This window comes from Neoarius graeffei, chromosome 14, assembly GCF_027579695.1.
Source record: "Neoarius graeffei isolate fNeoGra1 chromosome 14, fNeoGra1.pri, whole genome shotgun sequence".
NCBI lineage: Eukaryota > Metazoa > Chordata > Actinopteri > Siluriformes > Ariidae > Neoarius > Neoarius graeffei.
In genome coordinates, this window is record NC_083582.1 from 14,881,208 (window position 1) to 14,899,794 (window position 18,587).

Genomic DNA, 18,587 nt, shown 5'->3' on the forward strand with positions numbered 1-18,587 from the left:
CGGACAGTCCAAAACTGTACCCCAGTCCAAAATTATCCCCAGCCCATCCCAAACTGTCCCACCTGTCTTTCTCTCCATGCAAACCATACTCTATCTAAAATTGCCCTTGAATAGAAAACTATTCCTCCAAGTCCAAACAGTTCCCCAGTCAAACACCACAACTACTGTTCCCCATCTGGTGCAAAACTCCCCACTCAAGAACCATCTTCCCAGTCCAAACTGTCCTTGTCTGAGATGCAACATGCACCAAAAACATGAATGAAAATCAAATTAATTTCAATCAAGTTGGTTACTTATGCATGAGACCTTTTTTTCTCAATATGTGAAGTAGCATGTGTGTGTGTGTGTGTGTGTGTGTGTGTGTGTGTGTGTGTGTGTGTATAAAATATGTGTTCTGCATTCTTGATTGTGTTAAACTTGTATAAATGTGCTTGAATGATCTTTTTATTATTTTTCTGGCACAGCTTTGGGCTTTGGAAATGTGCTGTATATGATATGTTGAATTTTAATTGGCCGGCTCAGTTAATTAAACTGGATTAACTGCAGTATTGATGAGTTAGGCTAGGGGTAGTAGACTGGGGTACACGTGAACTTCTGATTCACATGTATGGTTTTACAGTTTCATTGTTTCTGCAGACTTTGGTTGCTTGGATGGTTTTCACTGCTTATTACATTTTCCTAAACATTTTGATAATGTTTTATCTTGTTTTATCTTGTTCTCCAGCTCTGTGAAAGCTCAGTGTTTTTGTATTTTACATAGTGATATAAGTAGTATGTATGCGTATATGTGTATATTAACAGTAAAACAATCAAATTATATTTATACATGTCATATAAATATGGGATATGATTAACTTTTTATTCATTTTTTAAATCTCCTGCTGTTTGCTTTCATTTTTGAAAGTAAATGAAATAACTTTTAAATCATTAGACACCTCAGTGAGGTGCAAATTCAAATAAATTAATCCTTTGAGCTTGTTAAGAAAGAGAGCATTGTAATATTTTGTAGGTTTTAACACAATTTCAATAAGAAAACAGAATTCTGTTTTACAGAAAAACTTGAAATCCCACTGCACACATGCTTCTATTATTTAATGCGAATGAAAAGTCTGTATTTACTGAAATGTCTCTAAATTGCAGTGTAAATCAACATAATTGTGTCTTAAATAGGTTTGTAAGTTTGATGTAAATAAAGCTGATTTTTCTTCTTTCTCTCTCTGTGTTAGAGTTCGACAGACATGAGCTGCTGATCTACGAGGAGGTGGCGAAGGTGCCGCCATTCCGGAGAAAGACTTTGGTGCTGATTGGAGCTCAAGGAGTCGGACGTCGGAACCTGAAAAACAAGCTGCTGATGTCACAACCTCATCGCTACGGCACTACAACACCCTGTAACACACACGCACGCATGCACACACACGTACGCATGTTTGCACGAAGACACATCACAATCCAATAGCCATTTTTTCCCTCATCCAGCTGTGTTGTACGGTTACTAATCTATATCCCATAATGGACCTGTAATAGCAAGAGGAGTTTCTCTTTTTTGCTAATTTTTTTCTTGCTGCCCTGTAGATACGTCCCGTAAGCCCAAAGTGGACGAGAAGGAGGGACAAATGTACCTGTTCATGTCACGCAGCGAGATGGAGGCAGACATTAAGAGCGGCCGCTTCCTGGAACATGGAGAGTACGATGGTAACCTGTATGGCACCAAGATCAACTCCATCCACGAGGTGATTGAGTCAGGCAAGGTCTGCATCCTGGACGTCAACCCACAGGTGAAATAAACAGATAATTATAACAGGAAGTAATAAAATAGCCTCAATGAAACTGTCGCTCATTCTGGCCACTGTTGTTGTGTGTGAGTTTGAAATCCAATCAGTCCTGTGGGAGGAGTAGCAATTTTTGTGAAATTGCATATGACTTCTGTGTAGCCACATCCATGGCAGGTGGCACCACCTGGTGAACAATTCTTGTTGGTTTATGTCTTTAGAGTCTTCTGGGTGAGTTTCAGTGAGAACATCCTAGCAGTTTACGAACAGTAGTGTTTGTTGTGACGAGCCACCCAAAATTTTCAAACGCCCATAAAATGTTAAATATGACAGGTGGCACCACCGTCTTGACAACTTTTATACATACCAACCTAGGAATATTCCATATGAGTTTGATCGAACACTGATCACTCCTGTAGGAGAAACAGCGATTTTCGTGAAATTGCACGTGACCCCTCTGTAGCCTTATCCGTGGTAGGTGGCGCCACCTGGTGAACAACTCTTGTTGGTATATGTCTTTTAAAGTCTCCTGGGTGAGTTTCAGTGAAAACGTCCCAGCAGTTTACGAAGAGCAGCATTTAATATGATGAGTCACCAATAAAATTTCAGATGCCCATAAAATTGTAAATGTGACAGGTGGCGCCACCATCTTGACAACTTTTATGCACACCCATCTGGGGAATATTCTGTGTGAGTTTGATCGAAATCCGATCAGTCCTGTAGGAAGAGTAGCCATTTTTGTAAATTGTGGATGGATGACAATGACAGACAACAGATGGACAATGGATGGACAGCAGATGGATGACGTGTGATCGCATAAGCTCATCCGACCTGGCCTATGGCCGGATGAGCTAAAAACAGTTTTTACACCACTTAGTGGTGAGCAGTAAGCAAAAAATATATCATATCATGATACACTACATGCATCACAATACCTAGGTTTATTAAGAAACATTAAAATGCCAAGTATCTAAGAAAAGTGTATAGTGATGTATTTTATCACAATATTGATATTGTGGTACAATAATGATTGATTTTGGCACATGAAGACAATTTCATATCGGGCACGCTGTGAATCAACAAACTATGCAGCTATGGACCCTTTTCACGTGACGTCACGACAAACGCGGCCGCCATTTTGGACATGTACTACCAGTAGTCTACCACAGCCAACAACGAGGAACGACGGCGAAGCATCGAAAGGAATATAGCCATCAAAGAAAGTTTTTACTTTCAGCAAGACTTCCATCATGCCATTATATTGTTGTGCACCTGGATGTACAGTAGTAACCATTAACACACAAGGCAAGATTTATCATTTTATCGGATCCCGACAGATGCTGACCGACGGAGAAGATGGATGGTCTCTAAAATATTGGCAAAATGATGTTTATTGACATAGCAATCGTGTGTAACGGGAAGCATTTGCATATCCGAAGTGTTGTGTTTACATCAAAGATAAAATAAACCGATATGACAACGACTGCTGCTGCCAGGTTGGGGACACAAACTAGTAGAAAGGAAGTGTGCCAACAGACTTCCTTTGTGGTCGATTCTGCTTTAAGGTAAGATGCATTTAATTATTCGTCTGCTGTGGGTTTGGAATCGGTAGCCTGACCGATTCGTTCATGTTTGTGGTGCCATTTGTTTGTTGACGCGTGTTGAAATGGAAGATTGGTTGTTGACATGATTTCCAGTGATGCTTTGGTGCTGCTGTGGATCAGATGTGTTGAGTAGCCTGACTGTTTTTTTTTTTCTTGCGTGTGGTATCATTGTTGACGCAAGGTTGTTTTTTGAACATGCCAATGCGGACACGATTTCCCCTGATGAGTTATGACTTCAGATGCGATGCGTGTGTGGAGGTGTGGAGTCCGCGTGATATGTGCGTAAGATAGGCTTCTCATGTGTTTGGAGATCCGCGCTCTGAGACAAGCGCAAGCACACACACCCCCAAGGGAAAAAAAGGGACCCCCCGAAAATATCGGCATAGTTCGAACACTGGGTTGGAGAAAGTAATGGCAAATAGTAAGTGCACAAACCATAGAAGGTAAACTGTACACAGCGCCAGGGCAGTGTGATGGTATGTCTACTTTTAGATTGTGTTAGCTTATCAATGAACACACTCGTCACTCGACAAGTTTCACGTCTTTACGACGGATACTTAAATGTGTGTTAGGTATTATTGTTGCAGTCTAAGCAGTCATTGTAGCAGCTAGATAAGCGAGAACCGAAAGGGTCTGTGCCATAAACCATTATTTCTTCATGTCCAAAATGGCGGTCGCGCTTACGAAGGTCACGTGAGTGAAAAGGGTCTATACAGGATATAGCCATCAAACAAACTATGCAGCTGTACAGGATATAGCCATCATTTGTCATGAGAACTACTAATGCTGGACAGGCCACACCCACAAATGACAGTAGGAGTAGCAGTCACTATATGCCCACAAGACTACAAACTACGAGCAACTTGTTACCTGAAAGTGTGAACACAGGATCTGCTCTGCTATCACTATTACTCAGTAGTGCCATCTAATGGACCAGCTTTAAAAAGTGATGATATTCAGGAAAGCTCTTTGATTTGATTTGGAAAACAACCTGTCAAGGAGATAATGGTTTATTAATAAGATCCACTAAGAGCTAAGGATGAACATTTCCAACATGATATCAGTATCGGAGCTCTGAGTATCACCAATCCAATACAGACATTATCACTTTACCCCAGTAATATTGATGACAGCATGAAACATTTCAGTGTTTTACTCCAATGTCATCCTGATTTCTGTCACTTCAGGCCCTCAAAGTGCTGCGGACGGCTGAGTTCCTGCCCTATGTGGTGTTCATTGAAGCCCCCGACTTCGAAGTTCTCAAGGACATGAACAAATCTGCGATCGAGGCCGGCGTCGTCACCAAACAGCTCACTGTATGTTTTGCAAAAAAACAAGTAAATAAATAGTGTGGGATGTTATAATTTTCCAGAAAATACAGGATATTCCTGAGCTTAAACATTGTTTTTCTAACTTTCTTGTATGCACTGTGCGGTCATACTTTAAACTATATTCTCAATTCCTTTATTTCAGAGAGTTTAGGAAATTTAGCGAGATGATTTCTTTTTAAAAACTGTATCTTGGATGCGTCTCGGATATTTCTGAAACACTTCTGAAGGTATATATGTGTGTGTGTGTATGTGCGAGAGCAGGACTGTGAGCTGAAGAGGACAGTGGAGGAGAGCGAGAGGATCCAGAGAGCTTATGGTCATTACTTCGACCTCACCATTGTCAACGATAATCTGGATGGTGCATATCGCAGCCTGAAGGGAGCGCTAGAGAGACTGAACATGGAGCATCAGTGGGTTCCTGTGAGCTGGGTTTTCTGAGCCACACAAAGGTTCATATATTTATATTCGAGTGCGGTGAAATGTGAGCAGCTCGTAAATAAACCTAGAAACTAGAAGTGAACCGAGAAACAGTAATGTTTAAATACTACCAAAAAACACTTTTTTTCATGGTAATTATATGACACAAATGTATTTTTTGCCAAAAATAAGGGATAAGATTTTGGGAAGTGGCACGTGATCTTGGCAAACCCGGCTGTGTATTTACTGAGACCTGCTATGCGCCCTCTTGTGGTCATGCAGTAATACAACATGCACATGTGTTTACCTAAGATTTAAAGATGGCTGCTCACACATGTAAGGCTTGTGAGATATAATGATTTATACAATCTTACACTGCCACAATGTCCAGGTACATTCATTCTGATCATATGATCTCACTAATAATGCAGGTTTACAATTTAACTCATAACTGCACAAGATAATATTCTCTGATTTAGTTTTGCATTGACATGTTCTTCCCGTGTCTGCATGGGTTTCCTCTGGGTGCTCTGGTTTCCCCCACAGTCCAAAGACATGCAGGTTAGGTTAACTGGTGACTCTAAATTGACCGTAGGTGTGAATGTGAGTGTGAATGGTTGTCTGTGTCTATGTGTCAGGCCTGTGATGACCTGGCGACTTGTCCAGGGTGTACCTCGCCTTTTGCCCGTAGTCAGCTGGGATAGGCTCCAGCTTGCCTGCGACCCTGTAGAACAGGATAAAGCGGCTAGAGATAATGAGATGAGATGAGTTTTGCATTGACTGTTTTTGAGCACTCTTCATGAACCCGTCATCTGTGACTGTAATTGCAAGAAGAAAATGGCGGACCTAAAAGGAAAATGGTCATACTCCAGTCAAAGGTCAACCCCTGAATCCAAATGAAGTGACACGCAAAAGTCATCAAAAGATAGAAAGTTACACTACAAACCTTACAAATTACTTCTCATCCTTCTGATGTTTTGGAATTGTCTATTTCACAACAATCTATCATGTGAAGCCTTTGCCAACTTGAGAGTACGAGAGACGCAGCTGATCATTACGCAATCACATTTAAGTCAAAGTGGGAAGAAAAATGAATAACTTGGTAGACTAACCAAAATATTTTTCATGATGCTAATCATTTGGGTTTGTCATTGTAATGCACCATTTACACATAATTGAGAAAATCCGAGTTTTGCTGAAAATCGTAGCTCCATCTCAGATACGTACTTAGCAAACATATAGTCACCTCTCATACTTTGTCACTTGCTAGCCTGAACATAGGACAAGATTTCTTTGGATATGAACTTTTCTAAAATCAAGTGATTATAATAAAAGAAAAAACATCGTTTTGAAATTAGCATTGCCCCATTTATTTATGCCCAGAGATGTTCAGTATGATGAACTCAAACAAGGAATCTGATATGAGCGAGTAATGTTCTGTATTTGACAGTAAATAAAAAGTGTTCCTATTCAATTTATGAAGACATGATGGAGCTGACATGTAGTTTGTAATGTGTGCGTAAGCTGTGCTCGGGGAATGGAGACTGAACAGCGGTGTATATGTGAGTAGTGAACGCTGTAGATTTGTACAGAGTCTATGTGAACTGTAGCTGTTCATTTATATCATTTACAGTGATGGAATAAGAGGAAGAAGGAAATATTTCTGTACATTTTGTGCTTTAAATCTCCTTCATGCTGACTGTAAATGATTATGAGCTCATACTATAACACAGTGTCCTGGAAATAAAGCAGCAATAAGTGTCCTGTCATTTAGAGACTTTCCTAAAAGAACCTGACTGAAGTTTGGTTCTGATCCAGCTGTAATTGAGTCTCACTAATCCAGTCGTGAATCTAATAAACCTGGTCAAACCCCAATCCGAGTCATGAATGATTTGTCTGTGAGTGAAAGAGAAACGTGTTTGGTGTGTGTGTGACATCATAACAGTATTGAACAAGATTTACTAGACAGACACTTCCTGAAGAAAACACAGCATACTTGCAAAAAAAGAAAGCTGAAAGGGATGAAGAGGAAGTAAGAGAGAGAGAAAACAAACAATTAAAGCAATGGTAAATAAGAAATTTAGAAACAAAAGAAAAAATAGAAAGAAATGGTGAAAGAAAAAACAAGCACTGAAAAAAAAGAAAAATAATAAAAGGACCAAATAAAAAATAAATAGAAATAAAAGTAAGCAATAAAAGAAATAGAAAGAAAGAAAACTAGCAATAAAAGAAATAGAAAGAAAAGCAATAAAAGAAACAAGGAAAGAAAAGAAAGAAAAAACAAGAAATAGAAAGGAAAACGATCAATAAAAAAGAAAGGAAAAAAACAAGAGAAAAGAAATTGAAAAAAGAAAAAAACTTGCAATAAAATAAACAGAAAAATAAACAATGAAGTTAAAACTTTTAAACTCAATACCTTTTTGATCCCTGAATTCTACAGAATTTAGTAGATTTCTCCAGGAAAGTTCTCTAAGAAAGTTCGACTAAAAACGTTGATAAAAATTTGCTGTTCTATAATGAGTTATAGTCCACGAACTCACATTGATGATGCCTTCAGCCAGAGCAAGTTATGCCATGCGCTATCTCAAACTCCATCCATGACACAGAGCTGAGGCCATGTTTCCTCTTATCGTTTCTGATAGTCTTTGAGACATCAATAAACTCCAGTCATTACAATCTTTTTATTATAACAACCAGTAAAGCGCATCAGCATTTTTTTCACAGTGTAACTGTTTTCTTACACGTGCGTGCGCGCACACACACACTGTGGGACAGGGGACACACTCCACTCCACTGTGCTGCTCACACATACTGCAGATCATCAAGCCATTTTATAGTAACTGTAAACTTCTCATGTTATCAACAGGTAATAACTATAAATCCAGGAGTTGATCCTGGCTTCTGCATTGTCACTTTGTATTCAGTGTCCATTATATGTGTTGCCTCTGTGGAGGTAAAATGTCATTAAACGATGGCTCCTCCAAAGTTTCAGCATACGGCGGCGGCTCCTCGTTAGGAACACTTATTTTTCGCTGCGAAAACAAAAAACATACATGATCCTTATTATGGCTTCCTTTAAACAAAAAAAAAAATTACGTAAGCAGTATTGTACAAAAACGTTTAAGAACTAACATGAGCAGTCTTGTATGAAAATTTGTAAGAATTAACTATTATATGAAATTGCATAAATTTCAACAATACCAATATTGTACAAAAATTACAATAAACAATTTTTTTTTGCTGTGTAAAAATTAGCATAACAATGCTTACAATTTAATGTAAGCAAAATCATATGAAAAAGTGTATGATGTAGTATAAGATTACTGTAGCTATTCTTGTGACTTAAATTTCCAAAAAAGAAAAAAAAATTTGACAAAGAAACCTACAAATCCCCGCCTTTGCACACAGCCACTCTCTTGCACTAATTGCTGCGGTTAGTAACTAGCTAACATGATACAGTGTTTTAACTTTTACTTGGACGCCATTACACAGTGGTGTAGTGGTTAGTACTGTCGCCTCACAGCAAGAAGGTTCTGGGTTCGAGCCCAGCGGCCAACGGGGGCCTTTCTGTGTGGAGGTTGCATATTGTCTGCGTGGGGTTCCTCCGGGTGCTCCGGTTTCCCCCCACAGTCCAAAGACATGCAGGTTAGTCTAATTGGTGACTCTAAATTGACCGTAGGTGTGAATGGTTGCTTGTCTCTGTGTCAGCCTTGCGATGATCTCGCGACTTGTCCAGGGTGTACCCCACCTCTCGCCCATAGTCAGCTGGGATAGGCTCCAGCTTGCCTGTGACCTGTGAGGGAAATTTAATGGACGAACATTATTATTCTCTGTGTTTCTGTATGTTGAGCTAAAGTGGCTTAGTTACTGAGAAGTGATGTTTTTCCACATGCTGTAATCGCTTTTCTGTGACCTCGGTGGTGATAAGCAGGGAGCTTGAGCTCTCCCTAACTTGCATCTGCCTGCACGTACCAAAGCATGCCAGGTGCACTCATTAGTAAAGCGTCATAGAAAATCTTGAGCCAATCACGTGAAGACATAAGCAGTGAGCGAATGCCTTTAGAGTATAATAGATAACAGCCAAAAAAACACAACTCAGAGTGCGCGTACTCTTGGCATCAGAAGTGGTGACTTCTTTTCTTCTTCTCTTTCCTTTCCTATTTTATATATCTGTTATATGATCTACTATAATAAATGACTGAAAAGACGACTGCTAAGCGTTTTGAAGTGTTTATTAGAAATTTCCATTACAATTTGGCGTCCCTGGGTGGGCCCTATGCGTCTGATCCTCGGACGACGGAACACTCCCAAGGCTATGGTGCGGAGCTGAGAACTCGGATGAGAGACCAGGCCATCAGGGCTCACCGAACCAGTAAGTGATAACTTTGCATTCTTGTGTAAAGAAATTAGTGGAAACAGTATTTAAAGAATGATACAAGAAATGGACAGAGATTTGTCCTAGTATTTAAAGAATGATATAAGAGATGGACAGAGATTGTCCCAGTCAAGGAAGACTGATATAAGAGACGGACAGAAGTTTGTCTGAGCCCAGGAGGACTGCCAAGCTGTGGTACCATCAATATGTTTGCCGAAACGGATAAAACACAATTTTGAGACAATAAACCGCGAGTAGTTTATTGGGTTGTGTAAGAGAATTATCCGCCTAAGTGACAACTGGGTAATCGCTCGCCTACTTGAGGAGGGGAAGTACGGGTGCGTGTTTCGACGGATTCACGTTCAGCAATTCGTAGGAATTGAATCTTGCTCCCTTTGTTCTGTGTGAACAACTGGCCCGTCGGGGGAACGGGATAGAGAGGTTCGATCGCGAAAATGCAAAGACACACCGGTGTGCACGCAAAATATTGATGAATTAACAGAGTACTGTCCTCTTCCAAATTCTGAAACAGAGAAACAGCTTTTGTACACATGCGTGAGTTGTCTTTGAGCTTGTTGTGCTAAATGATACCTACTTTAATTTAAGGCACATGTCAGTGTGGCAGCGAGGGCGTGGTCAAGCGCCGGTCTGTGACAGGAGGGCGGAGTCAGGGAAGGTAAGTGGCAGAATCACTACACCTGATGTCAATTAACCTGTGTTTGTGTGTCTTCCCAGTGACCGCGCCCTATATAAAGAGAGAGAGAGAGCAGAGGAAGGCAGCTCTCTCTTGAACCAGCCAACTGGTGTGTTCTGTGGGACTGAAATATATTTGTGTCTGGAAAGAACAAATAAATACAATTATGGAACTTTATTCTGGCCTGCCGTCTTTCTGTGCTCCTCCCTCTCCTACGAACGGCTACAGTGGTGCCGAAACCCGGGATGGAGCACAGGAAAAGAACAGCCCCATGGAGTCCTCCCCCTTCGCGGACCTGGTCCACGCCCTCGCCACTGCCCAGCACCAAGCGCTAATCACCCTCCAGAAGGAGCAAGAGCGCCGTTTCGAGGCCCTGGTGCTGGCGCAGCAGGAAGATCGTCAGGCGTTCCGGCACCTCCTCGCGTCGGCGGGGTCCACCAGCGCTCCCACCGTGGGCCCTTCCCCCCTCACCCTAACCAAGATGGGCCCGCAGGACGACCCCGAGGCATTCATCACGCTCTTCGAGCTAGTCGCGGAGACCTCGGGGTGGCCGATGGAGCAGCGTGCGGCGTGCCTTCTCCCCCTGCTAACGGGAGAGTCGCAGCTGGCCGCGCTACAGCTCCCCGCCGACCGCCGGCTGGCCTACGCGGACCTTCGCCGGGCCGTCCTCCAGCGGGTGGGGCACACCCCCAGACAACAACGTCAGCGCTTCCGCGCTCTGCGGCTGGAGGAAGTCGGCCGGCCATTCGCGTTTGGCCAGCAGCTCCGGGACGCCTGCTGGCGGTGGTTGAGGGCCAACAACGGCGACGCTGAGGGAATCCTCGATCAGGTGGTGCTGGAGAAGTTCATCGGCCGCCTGCCAGAGGGAACCGCGGAGTGGGTCCAGTGCCACCGCCCGGCGTCGCTGGATCAGGCCATTGAGTTGGCAGAGGACCATTTGGCGGCTGTTCCGACGGCAGGACAGCGGACATCCTCTTTTCTCCTCTCCTCTCTCTCTCTCCTCCTGTGTCTCGTCCTCGCCCCATTCCCCCACCGCAGAGGCGGGGGCCGGCCCCACCCCAGCCGGCCCATCGCACCCGCGGTGTCCTCCCGTTTTTCTCTTCTGTGTCTGTCTTTTCCCCCCCTCAGGTGAGTGAGCCCCAGGGCGCCGGTGCAGAGAGGAAGCCTGGGCCAGTTTGCTGGCGCTGCGGGGAGCCGGGCCACCTCCAACAGCAATGTTCGGCAATGGGAGTGGGCGCGGTGGTTCAGATCCCCGACGCGCCAGGAGCTGCCCTCGATCGGGCCGGAGCGTATCGCATACCAGTGAGTATCCAAGGGGATACATATCAGGCGTTGGTGGATTCCGGTTGTAATCAGACCTCAATTCACCAAAGCCTGGTGCAAGACGAGGCATTGGGGGGAGCACAGGGGGTGAAGGTGTTGTGTGTGCACGGGGATGTTCACAGCTACCCGTTGGTGTCGGTCCACATTTTGTTCCGAGGGGAAAAATTTATAGTAAAGGCGGCGGTTAATCCTCGCCTCACCCACTCGATAATTTTGGGGACTGATTGGCCGGGATTCGGGGAGTTGATGAGTCATCTAGTGAAGAGTGGGTCCTGCCATAGGGGGAGGTCCCGGTGTCGCTTTGGCGGGAGCAGCTGTTGCAGAGCCGTCTACGTCATCTCCGCGTCAGAGTGAGGAGCCACAGGCTCCTCCTCCCTCTCTCGGGGAATCCCGTGCAGATTTCCCGTTAGAGCAGTCGCAAGACAAGACTCTGCGGCATGCGTTTGACCAAGTGAGAGTAATCGATGGTCAAACGCTCCCACCGAACACCACCCCGTCCTTCCCCTATTTTTCTGTTATGAAAGATAGGTTATACCGAGTGACGCAGGACACTCAGACGAAAGAGCAAATCACCCAGCTTTTGATTCCAAAAAGCCGCCGGGAATTGGTATTTCAGGCGGCTCACTTTAATCCCATGGCTGGACACTTAGGGCAGGATAAGACTAGCCTGGGCCCGCCCATCCTAAGCGTGACGCAACACGAGGGCCTGTTGCGAGCTTAGTCTGGCCAGGCAAGCTATCTACAGCTCTTCCAAGCTCCCGAAAAATCGGGAACCAATCAACTTTGAGCATCTCCAACGGCCCTGGGTAGAGGCGTGTTCAAGGCAGTGACGTAGTAGAGCTGCAACCGGAAGCCATAGATTGTTTACAGAATCTATGCCGGAAGTGCTTCATTCACATCACGAACATGGAGCAGCGGCAAGCCTTTAACACAGTGGTAGATGCTGTATAGAAAGCATTCAACGGGAAGTTCTCATTGAAAACGGAGCAAAGAGCAGCCCTGGAGGTATTTATTGAAAGGAAGGACGTTTTCGCCTTGCTCCCGACTGGCTTCGGTAAGAGTTTAATCTACCATTTAGCCCCGTCGCGTCGCATACGTCAGAGGAAAGAGTGATGTGACTGGCTTAAGCTTCATCACAGCCTTTTCTGGCTTCGACCAGTAGCAAACTGAGGCGTTTCAGGGAGGCGGGTCAACCACGGGCTCTGGGAAACGGTTGGGCTTAATATCTTGGCCAGACCAATAGCTCGGAGAGCTTTGAAGTCACGTTAGCCAGGCTAGGATAAGACACTAGCCCGAATAATGGCCCGATTCTATTGGCCGGGAATTTGCGGCGATGTCCGTAGGTGGTGTACGGCGTGCCGCAAATGCCAGTTAGTAAATCCAGCGGCCATTCCAAAAGCGCCTTTGCGCCCCCTACCATTAATCGAGACCCCGTTCGAAAGAATTGGGATGGATCTCGTCGGGCCATTAGATCGGTCAACACGAGGGTACCGCTTTATACTAGTTCTGGTGGACTATGCAACGCGATACCTGGAAGCGGTGCCTCTTCGCAATATCTCAGCACGCAGTATTGCGGAGGCACTCTTCCGCGTCATCTCCCGAGTTGGAATCCCGAAAGAGATTCTGACTGACCAAGGCACCTCGTTTATGTCACGAACACTGAGCGAACTGTATGGGCTATTAGGTATTAAGCCGATCCGCACCAGCGTTTATCACCCACAAACGGACGGTTTAGTGGAACGGTTCAATAGCACCCTCAAGAATATAATTAAAAAATTCGTAAGTGAGGACACACGTAACTGGGATAAATGGCTCGAACCCTTGTTATTTGCAGTGCGAGAGGTCCCCCAAGCCTCCACAGGGTTCTCCCCGTTTGAATTGTTATATGGGCGTAAGCCGCGCGGCATTTTAGATGTGCTGAGAGAAAATTGGGAGGAGGGACCTGCACCAAATAAAAATGAAATTCAGTACATTATTGACCTGCGTGCAAAACTCCACACGCTCACACACCTAACCTAGGAGAATTTGCGGCAGGCCCAAGAACGGCAAACCCGCCTGTACGACGGGGTACGCGCCTTAGGGAGTTCGCACCGGGAGATAAAGTACTCGTACTGTTGCCCACATCGAGCTCCAAATTGATCGCCAAGTGGCAAGGACCCTTTGAGGTCACACGGCGAGTCGGGGACGTCGACTATGAGGTGAGGCGAACGGACAGGGGTGGGGCGCTACAGATTTACCACCTCAATCTACTCAAACTCTGGAACGAGGAGGTCCCCGTAGCGTTGGTGTCGGTGGTTCCGGAGAAGGCGGAGCTGGGGCTGGAGGTTCAAAAGGGCGCATTGGCATCGCATACCTCTCCGGTCCCCTGTGGAGACCACCTCTCCCCGACCTAACTCGCGGAGGTCGCCCAGTTGCAGACCGAGTTTTCGGACGTGTTCTCGCCCCTGCCCGGCCGCACCGACCTCATAGAGCACCACATTGAGACGCCCCCGGGGGTGGTAGTGCGTAGCCGCCCTTACAGGCTGCCCGAACACAAGAAAAAAGTGGTTCGGGAAGAACTCGAGGCCATGCTCGAGATGGGCATCGTCGAGGAGTCCCACAGCGACTGGAGCAGCCCAGTGGTCTTGGTTCCCAAGGCCGACGGGTCGGTCCAGTTCTGTGTGGACTACAGAAAAGTCAACGCGGTGTCTAAATTCGACGCGTACCCAATGCCTCGTATTGATGAATTGCTCGATCGGCTAGGCACGGCTTGCTTTTACTCGACACTGGATTTGACAAAGGGTTTATTGGCAGATCCCCTTGACTCCATTATCCCGAGAAAAAATGGCCTTTTCCACACCGTTCGGCTTGCACCAGTTTGTCACACTTCCTTTTGGACTGTTTGGGGCGCCCGCTACGTTTCAGCGGCTGATGGACAGGGTCCTCCGCCCCCACGCCACCTATGCGGCCGCATACCTTGATGATATCATTATTTATAGTAATGACTGGCAGTGGCACTTACAACACCTGAGGGCCGTCCTTAAGTCGCTGAGGCGAGCGGGTCTCACAGCCAACCCAAAGAAGTGTGTGATTGGGCGGGTGGAAGTACGGTATCTGGGCTTCCACTTGGGCAACGGGTAGGTGCGTCCCCAAATTAACAAGACAGCAGCAATTGCGGCCTGCCCGAGGCCCAAGACCAAAAAGGGGGTGAGACAGTTCCTGAGGCTGGCTGGCTACTATCGTAGGTTTATACCCAATTATTCAGACATCACCAGCCCGCTGACTGATCTCACTAAAAAGTGGGCACCACATCCGGTCCAGTGGACGGAGCAATACCAGCGGGCTTTCTCTGAGGTAAAGGCTGCACTGTGCGGGGGGCCACTATTACACTCCCCTGACTTCTCTCTCCCTTTTATGTTACAGACGGATGCGTCGGACAGAGGGCTGGGGGCCGTGTTGTCCCAGGAGGTGGAGGGGGAGGATTGTCCCATGCTGTACATCAGCAGAAAGCTGTCGGTGCGCGAGAGGCACTACAGCATGATAGAAAAGGAGTGCCTCGCGATCAAGTGGGCGGTCCTCGCCCTCCGCTACTACCTGCTGGGACGCCCTTTCACCCTTTGTTCGGACCACGTGCCCCTCCAGTGGCTCCACCGCATGAAGGATGCCAACGCGTGGATCACCTGTTGGTATCTGGCACTCCAACCCTTTAATTTCAAGGTGATCCACAGGCCGGGGGCGCAGATGGTTGTGGCGGACTTTCTCTCCCATCAAGTGGGGGGGGAGTCAGCTGCAGGCCGGACGGCTGCCCAGCCTGAGTCGGGCAGTGGGGGTATGTGGCAGCGAGGGCGTGGTCAAGCGCCGGTCTGTGACAGGAGGGCGGAGTCAGGGAAGGTAAGTGGCAGAATCACTACACCTGATGTCAATTAACCTGTGTTTGTGTGTCTTCCCAGTGACCGCGCCCTATATAAAGAGAGAGAGAGAGCAGAGGAAGGCAGCTCTCTCTTGAACCAGCCAACTGGTGTGTTCTGCGGGACTGAAATATATTTGTGTCTGGAAAGAACAAATAAATACAGTTATGGAACTTTATTCTGGCCTGCCGTCTTTCTGTGCTCCTCCTACGAACTGCTACAGTCAGATAAATTGTTTACTAATAAGAACACACCTAAAGGATTATTGTGTCACATTTTTGGACATAGTCCAACTTGCTCTTCTTGTGATCCTGAAAAAACTCAGCCATTGTTGTCATAACCTATTGATATAACAGTGTATAATGAGGAACAGAAACAGTAAGTTAGGGAAAGAAAAGAAAAAGCAAGTAAGTGTGAGGCTACATGTGTTATAATAAGAACTGGGTGTTCCTATGACAACCCAAACATCCAGTTTATGAAAACCTTGTATGGCGAGGATTATTTGACACAGTTTGATATATGGGTAAAGGACTTAGAATTCCCTGAGAAGGGCAGTTTTAATCCCAGGCAGATAGGACAGTTAGAAGAAAAGTTGAAACAGAAGGGAAAAGAAGAGTCTGCAGATAATGTTAAGTTCTTAGGGGACTGGAGGGCGTTTTCTGCATGGAAAGAAGAAACACTTAAGAGAGAGTACAAAAGAGAGAAACGACAGGCAGGGCTCTCACCCTCTTCTCAGTGTTTGAAATTTCAGATGGACCCTGACCTGGAGCCTGCCCCACCACCCCGACACACACTGCCTCCTCAGCAAGGCGGAGCATCACTCCCACAAGCACTTCACCCACAGAAAGGGGGAGAAGTCGAGACAAAGAAAAAAAAAAACCTGAGCCTCTGGAATCTCTCCCAGCCTACCAGCCGCCTCCAGCATCAGTGCTTCTCCATTACACACGAGATCCGGTCTTGCATATGGCGACGGAAAAGACACCCTCCTGGACCTGACCATATGCTCACCAGTGGGTCCACAAGGCCGTAACCTAAAGTCTGAAGTCCTTCATCTTCCAATGATGGAAGTGGCTTGAGCTGACAGTGTGCTTCTAGTCCACAGACCCTGGACAACAGCTGACATGAAGGAAAGCATGGCTTCTCTTCCCAATGTGAGAGAGGTAGGAGGAAAGAGATTTGGTAATGAGCTGTTGATATTTTGCAGAGAATTCTGACCAACCACCCATGAACTTCGCCGCCTGCTCATGATCAAGATGGGTATAGATTGGAACAAAGTTTCCAAAGAGTGGCCGGAAGCTGACCAGCGAATGACTACACCAGACTGGAGCACGGCTGGCAATGGTGAGTATAGAGATACCATCACTGCTCTCTGTGCTCGTCTGGACAGTGCTTTTCCCTTGAACGTAGACATAACTAAGATCAGTACGTGTAAGCAAGAAGATGGTGAAGTGGTGTCAGCGTTTCTCGCCCGTCTTACCGCCGCGCATGAGAAAAAAACACAGTGGCCTGACCAGGCCCGTGACCCTGGCTGCAGTGGAGGGCACTCCTGAGCCTCACCAAGATCGAGCAGTACGCTGTGCATGCAGAAAAGCTGCTGAAAGAGAAGGAGAAGACAAAGTCGGCACAAAGAGACCAAGACCTACACGCCGCCACTCTCACTCTTTTCCAGACTGTTCAGCCTGGACAAAGAGGAAGAAGAAGAGGAAGAGGTCGAGGTAGGGGCCGAGACAGGACGACCTAGAGTGACTCGTCCTGGATAAAAGGCGCAACCTGCTACAACTGCAATCAGAAGGGACACATTGCTCAAGATTGTCTCCACAGTAGCAGGCAGAGGCCCTGTGAGGAGGACAGCAAAGCAGACTGATGGGCGGACTCCGGGAACAGGCCCCACACAGAGAACAGGGGAGGTAACACACACACACCTGATGATACACATACACATAGACAGGAGCATTCACATAATGTTAAACACATTAGTAGCAGCACCTGCATGCAACAGCAAGACTACACAGAAACGCCCGATACACCAGTCCAGATAGATACACCTGAAGTTGCATTAAGTTTGTTAAAATACACAACTACTCCCTTCTCTAAACTCCCTTGTATGCCCCTCACTGTATGTGGGCATGTGTTGATTTTTTTTTAGTAGATTCTGGAGCAGGACACTCAGTGATACAACATGGGATACTTCCAGTAGACCCACCGCTCAGCTCAAATTCTATTCAGACAATGGGCATCTCAGGACGACCTGTAACTGAAACTTTCTCAGTCAACCTCCCATGTGAAAGCGAGGGAGGAATAGTTACGTCCCACTCATTTCTCATCTCACATACATGTCCAGTAAATTTGTTAGCACGTGATTTAATGTGCAAATTAGGAGTACATTTCACGTCCACTCCAGATGGACTAACTATTGAAGTAAGTGAAATGTGCGGTGTGCAGTATGGGTTTGGAAGCCCTCTGTATGTGTATGTCTGGCAGCTCTGCTCAGATCAACTCACACAAACTCCCAAACACCTTGTACAGCTCGCACACTTGAACACCTCATCAGTTGACACAGACTATATGAAAGAGGAAGATTTGCATTGTACAGCACATGTTCACCAAGGGCAAGATGTGGAGTTTGAAAAGACTTGGTTTGCAGACCCCCACACACATGAAAGATTGACGCTCAAAACTAATATTGGTCTAAACGTTATTGCGCTGTGCAGGTCCATTTTACTCATTGTCCGAACAACTGCATCAATGTTCATCACAGTGTTCTCAAACATGTTATACGTGGCCTCGTATCAGAGGACTCTGAGGTCAGCTGCTGCCAGCATGATTTTTTTGACATGATTAATTCTATACCCCATGTCTCATTAGCAAAGCCACAAGCTGATCATTGGAAAGACATGGGGAAATGGGTCAAGAAGTGCACAGTCAATGACAATGAATGGTCCCAAACAGAGGACCCTAGTGTGTTGTTTTGCCAAAAGCTTGGGGTCTACAAACAAAGTCATGCTATGTGTGTGCATGTTAAGCGCAGCGTAATATTAGCCACTGATGACCAGGATCCTGGGGACCCTGGCCATAGTGGTCTGTTTGTCTCTGTTTCCACAGGCATAACTCCAGTAGAGGTACACCCCAAATTGGCGGGAGTTCCAAATTCCGTTTGGGCGAAGGGTAAACATGATGTAGGCCTAAT

The 18,587-nt window shown here is 45.9% G+C and overlaps 1 protein-coding gene across 2 annotated transcripts in view; it reads left to right on the forward strand.

The window, feature by feature from the left end:
- mpp2b (MAGUK p55 scaffold protein 2b) overlaps positions 1-6,925 on the forward strand; it is a 137,606-nt gene extending 130,681 nt beyond the window's left edge. For both annotated transcript variants that reach the window (XM_060939340.1, XM_060939339.1), the window contains 4 exons: positions 1,227-1,388; positions 1,573-1,775; positions 4,561-4,689; positions 4,966-6,925. In XM_060939340.1, the coding sequence (XP_060795323.1) occupies positions 1,227-1,388; positions 1,573-1,775; positions 4,561-4,689; positions 4,966-5,142 (671 nt within the window). In that variant the 3' untranslated portion in view covers positions 5,143-6,925. The remainder of the gene's footprint in view (positions 1-1,226; positions 1,389-1,572; positions 1,776-4,560; positions 4,690-4,965) is intronic.
- Positions 6,926-18,587: the final 11,662 nt, after the last annotated feature.